The sequence below is a fragment of the Coturnix japonica genome, chromosome 7 (assembly GCF_001577835.2).
Source record: "Coturnix japonica isolate 7356 chromosome 7, Coturnix japonica 2.1, whole genome shotgun sequence".
Classification (NCBI taxonomy): domain Eukaryota; kingdom Metazoa; phylum Chordata; class Aves; order Galliformes; family Phasianidae; genus Coturnix; species Coturnix japonica.
The window spans coordinates 29,346,760-29,361,657 of record NC_029522.1 but is presented as its reverse complement, the minus strand read 5'-3'; the positions used below and the strand labels follow the sequence as shown (position 1 = coordinate 29,361,657).

The 14,898-nt window shown below is 37.9% G+C and overlaps 1 protein-coding gene across 8 annotated transcripts in view; it reads left to right on the top strand.

Moving 5' to 3' along the window:
- LRP1B (LDL receptor related protein 1B) overlaps positions 1-14,898 on the top strand; it is a 547,576-nt gene that overhangs the window by 142,537 nt on the left and 390,141 nt on the right. For 7 of the 8 annotated variants that reach the window (XM_015869154.2, XM_015869155.2, XM_015869152.2 and 4 more), the window contains one exon: positions 915-1,040. The exons of the other annotated variant lie outside the window; for it this stretch is intronic. In XM_015869154.2, the coding sequence (XP_015724640.1) occupies positions 915-1,040 (126 nt within the window). The remainder of the gene's footprint in view (positions 1-914; positions 1,041-14,898) is intronic. 8 annotated transcript variants of the gene reach the window in all.

The following is a 14,898-nucleotide window of genomic DNA, read 5'->3' as shown; positions in this document are numbered from 1 at the left end:
TAATTGCTAGTTGACAGAGCTTAGAAATGAGTGTAGTAAGGCTTCTGGATAATACTAAGCATTTAATCACAAACTGTAGCAAAGCTGGTCTTGCATGACAGCAAATCAGTCCAAAAGTTGGTAAAGCCAGCAGACTAGGACTATGACTTGAGGTCTGCTACCAATGATTAGTAACATGTAGCAATACCTACTGTTTTTTGCTGTGAACTGAGCTTGTGAGTAGATCTACTGGGGGAAATTAAGTTTAGTTATTTTTTTCCCATCTATTTATTTTTCTATCTCTGTGGCAGTATTGACTCCAATGAAGCTGAATCTCTGTTGTATCTGCAAGGAGCCTTTCCAGTGATCTGCAGTTGCAACCTTGTGGACAGAACTACTACAATTAATGCATCAATAAATTGAATATAATATATTGCATACAGGCTCTGAGTTTTAATTAATGAAAAAGTGGTTAATTAATGATGGAGTAATCTTGTGTTAATTAGCTCTTCCATATGTCAAGGATATCAGATTTTGGTGGCTGAAGGCAGATGATACTTTGTGTGCGGCAGGCTTCAAAAATGAAAGCATAAAATTAAAGGTTGTTGAATTTATCTATTTAATGTATTTACTTAATAATGAAAGAGCTGAAGAGTAGGAATTCTTAACATTCTTCTTCCTAGAGGTAGTTAGTGTTAATCATGTTCATGTCTGGTTGGAATGATTATGGGATGGACCAAGATTTTAAGGCTATCTTGCCTGAGTAAGGTCATTGCCATTAGACATCACATTAAATTATTGTTTCATGTTACTTCTGTTCACCGTTTTGATGCCTGATTTCATTGTCACTTTATTTTCCACCTTTAATTTTCATTGTGTCACTTTATTTTTCTCCAATTTTTATTTACTGCATTTTAAAACATTCTTGTTTTCAGAGGAACATCAGTTATGTGACGTAGGAGAGTTTCTGTGCCATGATCGCATCACTTGCGTCTCCCAGCACTGGCTGTGTGATGGAGAATCTGACTGCCCTGATGATTCAGATGAGTCTGTAGACACATGTAAGTAAGGAAAGTGCCAATTTTGTCACCTTATTTTATCCTCCCTTTAAAGGTACTGTTCATATTTGCAGTAACTATATAACAGGAACAGGCTCTGCTTTTATTTTTTTGAATTACTTATTATTTTTCATATCAATGAAACACATTTCTTCCAGTATCTAGCTGAGAGTTGAAAGAAACGAAAGGTGTTTTGTTCGTGTGCCACCTTATAATGAACACTGTCAATAAAGGATATGCTCCCTATGCTCTCATTGAGCTGCAGAGGGTAGTGTCGATGTCAGGCATGGGAGAAATGTGCACTGAAAAGAGGAATGGCTGGATGGAAATGAGTGGTGCAGAGTGTTTTCCATAAGAGTATGAAGAGCATACAAACATCAAAGAGAGAAATGAAAGCAGATGTAAATACTGTGAGGAGAAGAGAAGAAAAGGAGAGAAAGCTTTAATAAAACATGTTAATTATAATAAAAGGTCTTTCTATCATTATTATTATGTTTTAATGTGACTAAGAGATTCTGAGGACCAGAGCAACAACCTTACAGACTGTTTTTCTTATCTGCCTTGTAGACTAATGATTAGGTGATATTAAATCTTAATATGTTTTTTGCTTTCTGGGGAAAATGAGGGAATTTCTGATATTATCCACAGAATTATCACTTAATGTATGAGAAGAAACATGTATTTTGCATCAAAGAAATGCTTGCAATCAAGAAGGCTAGAAGTGTAGTTTACTGCTAATAGGAAAGAAAAAAATCAAGCATCAGGCAGTGCTTAAGAGCCTGATCCTTAACATAAGGGAAAGAAAGCCGACCATGTCTGCAAAGCATTTCTGGTTGGCAAACACTGTACTGATGATTGCAACCTTCCACTATTTGTTTCTGAAATTGATAGGGAAATTGCTTCTGGGGCTGAGGTGAGGGTGCTCTGATGAAGTGCTTGTGGAACTTTTGGGGATATTTAAAAACAAAATGTTGCATTCGGAAGCCTCGGGTGTACTCAGGATTTTATTTCTGTGCTGCTGATCGATCACTGTTGTCTCTAAGCTGATATTTCTAAAGATGACATTGAAGCATAGCGTATTGATGGTTTAAAACCTTTCTGCTTCCTACTGAAGACTGCAGTAAGGGCACGGAAATTGTCACACGTGCTGGTTTTATTTTGCTTCCAGGTGTTTTGCACATAGCTTTGTATCCAGCTAGCTGTTAGACTTCTGGTTATTTCCCCTCCAAGAACTCTGTGTGTTTATTGTACTGGATCATAAGACCTGTGTTCATTAAAGCCATTCAAAATCACAGCGGGTTAAAAACATAACCTCTGAAGCTTATTGATAACTAAAAGAAAGGGAATCAGAGTGGGAAAACAAGCCTGCTATCTTCTGACACCAGCTAATTGGGTCCTTTTGGATGCAACTTTTCCTTTGTGAACACTTAAGAATTTCTGTAGGATGCATTGCTTACACTGTCCAAAGTCAAAAGTTGGCAATTAACATCATTACTCTTCTGTACTCCAGCTTTATCACTTAAGATGCTTCTTACTGAAGATGAATATCATGTTCCTTAATTTTCACACCGACCTTTTGTATCACTCTGTAAGGAGTTACAAACCACCTTAAAATACCCTAATGAGATATGACATCTCTGTGGTGTTAATGCCAGGAACTCAGCACCTTCCAGACTCAGTGCGTCTTCTGTCTGTTTGTTTATAGATGAATGCAGCTTCTATTTCTCAACTCCTTGATGACTTACATAAGGTAAATTATTTGGTGTGGCCTGACAGATATTGCTAGTGGTTCCTGTAGCCATAAACAAATGAAGTTTGATTGATTTTTCTGCAGATTTGTGCCTAGCAATAGGGTTTTCTGTGTTCTAATAACGTGCAGACATCAATCAAAGCTTTTCCTGCAAGTGGAAGTTCTTAGCCTCTCTCCCGTGAGGATGTCAAAGTGTCTAAAAAGAGAAATTCTCATGCTGCAGTTTTTCCCCATGGTGAGAATATGAAAAGTCTTATTAGTCTCATCTCTCAACCATTTATTTGCAGAAAACTCATAGCAACAGAGTATCTTTGTGGCCTCTCTCCTACCGGCATTTTAACCAAGATTTAACATATGCCTTGAAATTCACTGGTACAAAAATGAGGTGTCATTGCACAAACTATTTTCCCCAAGAATCTGCCTGGAATCGTGCAGTCTAGCCCCCTTTACTACCTTAATTAAAAAAAAAAAAATAAAAGGGAAAGAGAGAGATCTGGGACTGGAATAGAAAGAAGAAAAAGGTTGACAGTTAATATTGTATTTCAGCCACTGTGTTGGCAGAAGCCGGGGCAGGACTTGATGGTGGCTTTGGACAAAAGTAATGGAGCTGTCTTGTCGTGGCCTGTGTTTCTCTGAGTCAAAAGACAGCATCCATCCCACTTCTCAGCTTGTATCAAATCATCACAGCAATAGGTTTGCAGAAGCAGAAGTGATTCTCTGCAGCATCTGCATATGTTCTCTCTGTTTCTCTACCACAGTAACTCATTCTGCTCACAGTGGAACTGATGGTTTTTTTGAATACCAAAGGACCTGGTTCAGTAATTCAGAATAAATAATTTAGTGACCAAATTTTGTTGCTTTACCGTTAATGGTCTGTTCATGAGAAAACTGATTTCTGAAAATAATACTAATAAAATACTTGACCAAGTAATTTCTACCCCTTCCTGGGGTGGTAAGTCTCCAAGTTCATAAAGTTTTTGCAAATACTCAGGATTCAAAAATCAATGTACTTAACCTAATCGGATGAGGCTTGGTTCTTTAGTAGGCTAAAGCAGAATGCTTACTTGAAATCAATAGAGCTGTATCAGGCACCCCAGAATCTGGCCAGGCATGCTTGACTTTGTAGATAGTTGATGGTCTGGAGGTTGCCACAGATGTTTAGAGGACTTTCTTAAGGTTTTTGTTTTTTTTTCTTCTCCTAATTATCATTTATTATTTATTGTTACCTATAGGGTACTCTGCTAAGCTGTGCTGCTGGGGCAAATGCAAAAGAACTAAAAATACTATTTAAGGAAATAGAGTTTTAAAAAACAAATAGTAATAGCCCTTTGTATAGCTAATAGTGCAAAAGTTCAATCAAAGCACCAATTTAATGCATTGCCTTTTTAGGGTACTTGTGTGTTTTGCATTGCAGTTGAGGCTTTTACGTGTTCTTCTCTGCACACTGCTTCCTAATGAGAGATTTGATACCCTACTGCCAGGTTTGCCTCTCAACGTCCTACTAACCAGAATGAGACTTAAAAGGTCTATTTGCAAATGACTCCATCTGTTTATAGTACACACGGAAATTTTTGTGTGATCAGCTTCAGAATTTGTTTGCTTTGCATGTTTCATTTCTAACCTGAGCTCACAAACTGTTCTTTGTCAGAGCACATCATGCGAAGGAAGGTGAAACAGATGAGGCAACAGAATTGCTTTTCCTGTAGCATCTTTCTGGAGAGATACGTACTGATTGTGTTTGGGTTTTGTGATGATCAGTACAAGGGGTGTTTTATTGTCTCTTTGCCATGAAACTGAATAAGATCAGTACTTGCTGATACTTGTTCTGTGCAGACTTTGGCCCGAGTATACCCAGAACTCTCTTCATACCGTTTTGTGACATGCTCCAGGCTGCAGTTTGCTGCCACGCAGGTGCCCATTAGAGCTACCTATCAACCTAAATTTTGCTGGAGTATGAAGAATATCTTGTGAGAGAGTTCCAGTATCAGATAATGCTACTATCAAGGCATGAGAGTATTTGATACAATTAATCTAGCAGTAATACAATTTCAAAAACAATTCAGCCTTTGTCATTAGACAGTAATTTTCTCATACTGTCCCCAACTATAATTTTTCCTGACCCCTTTACCCTTGTATTTGAGCTTTCTTTAGTGCTAGCCAAATGAATATTCAAATGCAGTCCTCATAGATAATGTATTTGTAGCTACTCGTAATGGAAGGATTTCAGTTTTCTTTAACAAATAATCAGCTATGAATGGTCCATGCTTCTAGAAGCTTGAATAGGTGGAACTTTATCACAAGATGTTGAAATGATTTCTGATGATAATCTTTCTCTAGGATTTTGAGAATCCTAGAGATTCTCAAAAATCAAAGGTGATAAAAATATATCACCTTCTATAATCATGAGTAAACTGTAGCTGAAGGAAGATAAGAAAGGCAGCAACTGGAAATAACTTTCTGTGGTCTCATATCATATGTTAAAGTTGTTTTTGTCATTGTCCAGTAGTTAATTAAAGTGAGAAGACTAGCTTTACAAGTGTAGAAATTGTTAGTATGGTACCTAAATATAGTATGTTTTACCAGAAGAGGATAAGGTAATTGGATCCTGTGTTGCTCCTGCAATATGAAACAACATAGATAATATTTCCTAAAGCTCTTAATTCTTTTTATGTGTAGAGTCATTGAAGTTCAATAGGAGTCTGGTTCCCAAACCACTCTTAAGTAGCTTTGGAAAATCCCAGATCAATAAATAACATGCATTGAAGATGAGGTGCCATAAGGCAGTTAAATGTAAATGTCAAAAATACTGGACAGAAGGGGGAAAAAAAAGTGATCTTGTGTTCTTATCTATTCTAATTTTGCTTTGTGTACAAGGAAATCTGCTGTGTAAAATAGGTGCTTGTATCGCTTCTTCAGCAAGTCACATCACTGCAATCTGAAGTATGGGAAGTTTAAGGTTAGGCCTGTTATGGTGTATTATTTTTTTTTTTTAATAGTAAAGGATGGATATGTGATATATGTGGTAACATGAAGGAGCTGGAATAGGGTAGGAAGATCAGATCATGGTCAAAAGAGTAGACAGCAGGGTAATTTTTTCCAGCTGGTATCAGAAGCATGAAATCTTCCTGGTGACACAGTTGGCCATGTTGCATTCTCTTCAAGGGGTTACCAACAGGATGCATTTCTTTTGTAGGGTGCTGTAATTTCTCTTTGTTTAATAAATATATATGCATATATATTTCTGAAATGACTGCTTTGAAGGTGGTATTCAACAGTCAGGTTAACACCACAGTTTGGCGGGCAGTAGAATTAATTGCTTTTGCTTTATTAAAGGTAATCATAATTGTAAAAAACCTAAAACCATTCAGTAAGGGTTTATTTCTATTCCATATATTTGCAATCAAGAGGCTTTAAGTTCAAACAGGTATGAATTCTGTAGCTCACCAGCTGCTTTTTTTCTTTTCTCTGTAATTTCTGGAATAAAATATGCAACTGCAGGTTCAGAATTGGAGGATTTAGAGGTCATTGCATCTCACAGTGACATGGTCATTAGAAATACAGTGCTTTGGTCTGTAGGTGATTATCTTTTGCATGGTTTCCTGAAAGTGTTTCATGGGGAATTCAGTCATATCGTTGATGGCAAAATGAGCCTCTTTTAAGGTCTGAGGGAACGTGTTGGTATAATAAACACAAGGGCAGGATAGGGCCTTTGAAGGATGATACCCAGTACCTAAAACTCTGAAACAGCTCATTTATGGATTAATTGCTTGCTAAAATTTCACTTCTTACGCAGAAGGAACTCTAATGGGATATATACTCATAAGACAGGAAAATACCAATCTTATGAAAAACTTATAAAAGCAAGTCATACTTTGACCAAGTTTGCAAGTTTTTAAACCAAAGCATTTTTGTTTTCCTAAGGCATCAAAAAAGGAGGTGGCAAGACACCACAGTTTCTCTTATGTGAGGTTGCACTGGCTGTTAATCCAGCCATATGTTTTGCAGCCCTGACCTTCTTCACACTATTTGGCTGCAAAAAAATAGATCTGTGTCTCAGTGGAGATCACAGTTTGGGCATGAGCGGTCTTTCAGGTGCAGTTGCAGGGATTCTAGTTTCACAGGAGGGATGTGTGTGCTTCTTTGTCCCTACAGAGGGGTTAAGCAATAGTCTTATGTTCAGAGGAGCCGCACCAATAAGTAAGTTGCACAGGGGGCAAAAAAAAATCACTAAAATGGGGACTTCATGAGTTTACTGGCCATTTGACATTAGTCATTGAGGGGGAGAGATGTGAAATTGTAGCATAGGTGAATTCATCCCAGGCACTTTTGTATTTGGCTTTTTGTTTTTATTTCAATTCTGCATTTTCCCACAAATATATGTCTCTAGCTCTTGCTGGCACTTAATTACTTAAACACCCCCCCCCCCCCCCCCCCCCCATATTTTCTGCTTTGGTGGTTTTGCTGATAGAACTACTAAAACTCTGTGTCTAAAACTCTGTGTCATCTTCTACTTGCTTTACTTTTCCTCTGACGTCATCCTAAACAGATCACTTTCCTCCCTCGGGTCTCATCCTTTTCAGTAGTGCTCTAATCCTTATTCCTTCATTTCCTGCCTTGGTTCTTATCTTCCTGAGCAGTCCTTTGTCTTTTGCCAACTTGTCAACTATTCAGCATCAGGATAGAAAGTATTTTGGGAAAGGTGAAATGCACCTTAAATGTGATAATTCAGCCAAATATCAAGGTGATTGTGATAACCTTGATTGTTAGGATGTCATTCCATTCTGCACCAGGAATAGCTTTGGCAAAATGGAGGTAGAGAAATTACTGTAACACAGCCTGGTCTATTGAGTAGGTATTGAAAAAAATTAAAAACATATTTAGAAAAAAGAGAAGTATATAACATCTTCAAAACCCTTTTTGGCTTTGCTGGTGTAAGAAGGTAATTTTTGATAATGCGAGGATATATAAATTATGGCAATATTACCTATGAAATTTCTTGTTGAAAGGTTTTTATCTGAGGTGATGCTACTTCATTGTGGGCCCCGATGGCTCTGAGACTCATTACAAATGTGTATAATTATAATGGTACGTCTGGTCTGCAGATCCTGCTCCAGGAGAAATGAAGTGTATTAAAATAGCGAGCCGGGTGGTATTCTTTATTTGTCACTTTGGAAATGCTAACGTGCAATAACCATTTTTCTTCTCAAAATTACTGATGAAAACATCTCTCATTAGCAGGCAGATGGCTTTCTGCAAGGAAAGTAAAATTGCTCTTTCTGAAAATAGGGCCGTGATTTAAAATAAGAATTCAGATATGATTTTAGTTCTGTAATGCACAGTAGATTTAGTCAGCAAAGAGGGCACTCTGCTATGGATGAAGAAATAATGCAAGACAAAAGCTCTGCTCACAAATAATGCATAACTATGAAAAAAAGTATAAGGAGCCAGAAGTCTGAATTCAACAGTGCTACATTTTACTCTTCAAATAAGGCATAACAGGAAATGATGAACAAGAATCCATTCCAAAGGTATTCTTCAGGACTGAGTTATGTACGTTAGCTTTGGATGTGCAGTTCTAATCCAGAATGTCTTTGTTTTAGTAGCTTGTCCTGGTACTTCTAGGTGAAATGTTACTGATAGAAATGAAGCATCTTCATGCTTCTGCACTGCTTGAAGCACTTTCATCTTATGTTAGTCAAAGAAACATCAGTACCCACGTGTCTCTGGCTTAGCAGGTATCTGTGCTGTGCCCTTGGAACTTAGGGTGCATTTCTGTGTAAATCTTGGGTATGCCCAACATGAAACAATTCAGTTTGTTTTCTTCATTAGAACGTAGATTTATACAACTGGACCCATGTTTGTGTACATATTTCCTTGAGAGGCTGCTGGACTCATATTTACCACTGAACAATTATAAACTCAAGGCAGTGATTCTTAGGCAGAGTAAGGCTTCTAGTTTAGTTTTTAGTTTATTTATTCCTATGATTTGCATGCAGCTTGCATTGTGCTGAAGGCCAGCCGTTTGATTCATTAGGATCCCATAAAGCCACATCTCATTGTACTTTGGCTACACTGGAGTTGTCTCTGAGGTCATCCAAGTCAGGTCTGCCATTGCTGCAAGTAACTGTTTAATTTCTTTCCTTCTAACAATCCTGTGGTTTGGAATTCATCTGACAAACAAGGTCAGCTCAACCAAACTATTTTTGTGTTTACAAAATTATTTAATTTCCCTTGTTCTTAGCATACTTTGCAGTGACTTTGGCCTGGCCTTACGCCCCAGTCTCTTCCTGATACGTAGCAGGTTTTGTGTTTGTCCTGACTGTGTGACTTCATAGCAGGAGAGGGAAATTACAAGAAGATCATTAAAGTGTGAAATTAAACTCCAAGAGATAAAATGTCTAGAATATCTAAAACATTACCTTAAAAACAAACAGTGTAATTGATCCTACTTAATTACATGCTTAATAATTTTATACCAATGTAAAGCACATTGACGATGTACTAATCCATTTCATATTCACTGCCACCACAGATTTTTCTCCTTCTTATTTGCTTTACATCTCTTCATTATCGTGCACATAAAACTAGTATTCTTAGAATTTTTATAGTATTATTTCCATATAAAATGAGGAAAAGTCTAATATATGAATACTAAGCAGCTCATTAACGTGGTTGTAATATATCCATGATAAAAGCATCTGAGAAATGCTGATATAAAGAGTACTTCAGTCCCGGAGTATAACTAAGATTAGAAGAATCATGACTTGGATAATAAATACTTCAGGGAAAACAGGAAATCTTAAATACAAATAAAATCAAATAAAGTGTTTTGTATGGTTAATCAAACACATTAACGGAAGCATTTATTTTTGTTACATAATTAATATATTACTAGCTCTAGCAGCCAGATTTTTTTCTTTTAATAAAAAGAAGCTTAAGAGTATGGAAAAGATTTTAAATCCAGGAGAAAAAAAGAAATATACGTGGTACAAAGACTGCTGGTGATTGATTGGCACAGCAAGCAAAACGTGTGGAAGAACCGCATAATATAGAATCACAGAATGGCCTGTTTGAAAAGTACCACAATGATCATCCACTTCCAACACCCTTCTGTGTGCAGGGTCACCAACCATCAGACCAGGCTGCCCAGAGCCACATCCAACCTGGCCTTGAATGCCTGCAGAGATGGGGCATCCACAGCCTCCTTGGACAAATATCTCAAGTTAAGAAGCCTTATCTTTAAAGTGGTCTTATGTGAGCAAGTTGTCTCCAGATAAAGAAATAAGGTTGGCTTTGAAACAATTCATTTGTTGAACAGTTTGTTCTTTCTCTGCCCATCTCCTTTAAGGTTTGGTCCTTGAAGTCATTGTCATTGGCTTTTTAGCCATGCTTTCTGTGTCTGGGCCACAGGAAGAGGCTGTTGTGAATTACCTGTTCAAAACAGTTCTTACCGTGTGACAGAGGAATTCTGCATTCACAGCGGGTGTCTCTTAAAAGTTGGAGCTCAATTTCAGGAAGTAAAGAAAAAAATGTGAATAGATAAATGTTTCTTGCTAAGCTAGAGCAATAGTAACTTTAAGCTACATGTAAAGAAAAAGATGTATTTATTTACTTGCACTTATGATAGGTTGAAATGATGTATACAATGTTCCCTGACCCGAATATCTGCTCTCTTTGTTTTTTTGCCTTGCTGCTGTCAGGATTGGTACCCAGAAAGATGAGAGCATACAGCAGTTCATGTGGACAGCATCGATAATGCAGGCAGGGCTTAGTGCTGTGGCATTGCTGAAGCAATGCTCTGCTGCAGCTGCCCATTTGTACAGCTGGGGAAGGCTGAGTAGAACGAGTGAGAAACAGCCCTTGGACTCGCAAGGGGCAGCAGTAGAGCTGCAGGATCTGATCAGTTCCCAAGTTTTCCAGCACAGACCTTCCTATGTAGGTCAGTGCAAACTGTGCAGACTTTGCGTCTCAGCCCATGCTGTATAACACCCGCAGTGATTCACCTGTCTGTACTGAGTCTGTCAGCTACTCAGCCACAGAGCTTTATTGAACACTCTTCAGTTCCTTTCCTTGTAGTCAATCACTTCTATCTTTTCCTGTCAGCAGCATAGATTTTTTTTTTGTGTGTGTTTTTTAAACAGTTTTCCAATGTAATTGTAATACTTCATTCCAATAGGGAGCGATCTAAGCCTGGGAAGAAAGGGAAAACTGCACACATCCAGATAGCTTGGTTGCTTTTCTTGTGGTAAAACAGACATCTCTAAATCTTAGTGTGTTTATTCAATTTTTTTTTCATGACTCAGCTGTATGTGTTCTCATGTGTGACTTGCCAGCAGCCCTACTATTCTGAATGCATTAAAAAAATACTGTGTGATTCTTCAACAGAACTCTTTACCTTGCACTGACTTTATTTTATTGTAATAAATAGCTGAGAAGATTCATGTGCAGTCGAGGAGAATTCTCCTTTTCCATTTTGGGGAAGTTTGCTAAAAGATGTGTAAAGCTGCCACTGAGAAGTCAATAGTATAGAAGAAGCAATGATGAAACACCCATTGTTTCCTCAAAGTTTCATGTTTTACTCTGGATTTTAATTTCTTGTATAGCCTCCCATTCCAGTATGGGCCATATATATATATCTGGCCTTACAGTGTGAGTTATATACAGGGTGAACATACATGAGTGATCTTGTAGCTCTATATGTCATTACTGTGGTACTCATTGGTACAACTCCTCCAGTATTGTACTGGGTATACCTGTAAAAGCTGAGGGCTTGCCAGGGTAAATGCTGCTTTACTGCCCGGGCTTATCACTGGGTTCAGTAATTACTGGGCTCAGTAATATGCTTATTGCTGAGCTCAGTGTGTCTGGGCTGAGACACAGGCTTATTGTTGGTAATACTTAATGATATTGGGATAGACAAAATCCCTTGAAAGACTAATATCAAATTTATGCATTGAGTTGACAGTAAGATTTCTTTTTTTAGAAACTGGAATTGCCAAAGTAAAAAGTATATGTAAAACCCATAACTGTTATCAGCCCAGGAGCATGCTAAGTACCAAAGCTAATTCCTAGCGCTATGTGATAGCCTTGGTAAATGTACTATGCTACGTGCCTGCTCTGCTGTCGTTTATTTATAATGACAAATTCATTTTAGTGAGATGCTTTTAGCTTTTTAAAATGGCATCAGTAATATTTGGACTGCGATCCTAGCAAACTCGTGAGGCAGTGATCTTAGGTGGAGGACTCTGTGGATGTGCTTAGCTCATTAAGATGCCTTACCCTAGTTGAAGGCATCAACTATATTAAGAACTGAGTCTTGGCAATAAAAACAAATGCAGCATGGCATGGCAATACGTTACCATCCCCTGGTTTGCTGTAGCGTTATGCTTTCAGGGAGGCAAACAAAGGCATAATAACCTGAGCTGGCATCAGCCCAGTTAGTGCTGGAGAACTGTAATGGCTTTCACAGGGTTCAGGGTTGGGTCTTCTGCATTCTTTATCCTCCCTTGAAGGTGAACAGGAGCTTTTCTGTTGCAAAAAGTGGTGACTATTGTATTAACACATGACTGTGTCTATCCCTAAGCAGTTGTGTTGCTTGCTAATAAATTTTGTAATGCCACTTGGACGTGGCTAAAGCATCTTAAACTTAACAGTTCTCTATCCCATATTTAGTCAAAGAAACATAATGGATGCTTCTTACCTGGTGCATGGAAACATTTTTAACATATGCATGGTCTGCTTCCAGTTTAGGCTTCGAGAGTCCTTTTATTCCAGGGTTCAAGTGCAACAATTCAATGTTTTTAAAGTTTGAATTAATATATATGTAATATAATAATATATATAATTCATATTTTTCTCTCTTTCCTCCAGAAAGGCTTTTGCAGTTCTATTTCAGCAAGGATGACGTGTGGTTGATTGTGAAGAGCAGCTAATTCTGGCATCTTGTAAATATCAAAACATGTTTTGCCTTTACAGTGATGTGTTGGGGTCAAAATCGCATTTCTATTTGAATAGATGAGGATTTCATCACTGTTAATATCTACAGCTTAATAGCTACAGGAAGAAAATGGGAATTTTTAATACTGTTACGTTGTTGATGTTTCAGCTTATGCCCCTCTAAGGAAAACTCCTGTATTGCAAACCAGTGTGAAATGACAGTATAACATTCCAGTGAATGCCAGTTCATTCTGGCTGCCACACACATGTTGCTGTGTGTGCTTCTTTTGTGCCCGTGGTGTTGTAAAAGGACTGGGTAGTGCTTCTGGGGAGATGTTATCTCTGCACAACTCTTATTTTCAGCATTTCTCCCTTCTTTCATTAAACCCCTTTGGTTTCCAGACTGTCTATTGGGGCTGCAGACTGATATCCTTTGGACACCTCTGAACAGCAGCTTTTTTGTGTTGTTGACTCAGTTGGCATCATTCCCCTAATATCACTGCGTCTTGCTTGCTTTGTGTGCATCTGTTTAGATCTCATACTCCCTCAGGGCATACGTGATCGCTAATCTAAGTCCTCAGTTTTAGCTCACTATTCTCTTGTTCTTCCAGTTGATGTGCAGTATAAATATCATTGTTGCTTGAGCACTAATGTACAATTTAAAACCCATAAATACCCCATTTGCTGAAAGCTAATAGTCTATTCATTTTGTGCTGAAATGCTGCCTGTTACTTCAGTGACAAATTTGTTTTCTGAGGAGGTGATTCTTTTATCTTTTCCATGCCGTGCTAACTCTCACAAAGTAATGTAATTTCAGTTCTTTCATCTCTTTTTTGGGCAGATGCCAGATGCTGCCCCAGCTGTCTGTCATGGGGTTGGCCTAACTGTGGGCGTGCCTCTGCTGCCAGGGCAGCCAGTCACTGCAGGTTGATACTATGGGTGGTGCAAGCACAGCAAAACCTGACTTTTGTCATAGTTCAGTGGTCGTTGCATTTCATAGCTTGGTTTGGGTTTGTTTTTTCCCCCATTGGATGTCAACTGGGAATATGTTGCTATTGGAATAGAATTTTCACCCCTTGTTTTAAGAGAGTTACACTGTAATAGGATCTGTTTCAGTCACACCAAGAAGAAAAAAAACAAAAAGCGGGGTTACAAATGTTATCCTGTAATTGCTCAGGCCTGAGGAGTCTCAGAGAGGATAATTAGATGTGGCATTATAATATGACTAGTAAAGCTTAATGTTACTATTTGATAAAATAACAACTACTTCCACAGTCCTGCCACAGACTTTTAAATATACTGGTTGTCACATGCTAAGGCCAATCTGAGAAGTTCCAGGTGTGGTGATAGGTTAAAATATGTTTTAGCCCCATCTTTAACAAAGATTTTCAGCTTCGGTCTTTGAAGTATGTTGCAACATGAACAGTTAAAACAAGAACCAGAAGTAGGTGCGATAAAATAACATTTTCCTGGTTTTGAAGTACAAAGAGACATATAAAAATATAGATATATATAGAATGGAAACCTTTTAAGAGAAAGATGTTATCTGTAGGATTATCTGTTCTCTACTGAGGAAATAATATTTCTTTTACCACTCTTTACCTCATCTTATTCTTTTTGTTTAAGACTAAGATGAAATAAATTATGCCATCAGCACTTGTGTAGGTGTAAATGGTATAAGATTATCAGCCTATCAGAACTTGATAAATATCTATTAGAGAAGAGATATATGGAAGAATCTGATATTATAAATAGCTTAGCTCTGTAGTGTCTGTGGAGTTCTGCCTGAAAGCAGGTATCACCAATACCACATAATGCAGCCAAAATATAAAGAAATTTGCTTTCCTTCTCTAAAGATGAACATTAGGGTAAAGATCCTCTTGCTCTCACTTGTAATGATACTGCAAATGAAGCACATAGTGAATGTTGTAGGGAGAGGCAACATAAAAAAGTAATATGTTTTTTTAAAGAAATGCTTTTGTGTTTTTTCATAGTTCTAGTAGAAAACTGGAAAGCTGTGAAACTTGTGCCATTGCTGGATGGAAGTTAGTGAAGTTGAGCTCCCATTGAGGTTAAAAGAGCTCTGAGCTTGAATTGGGCAGACCAACAGCTTTGGGAATGGCCTAATCTCTTGGTGACCAGTCGTCTTGTAGAGACAACTTGCAGTCACTTAAT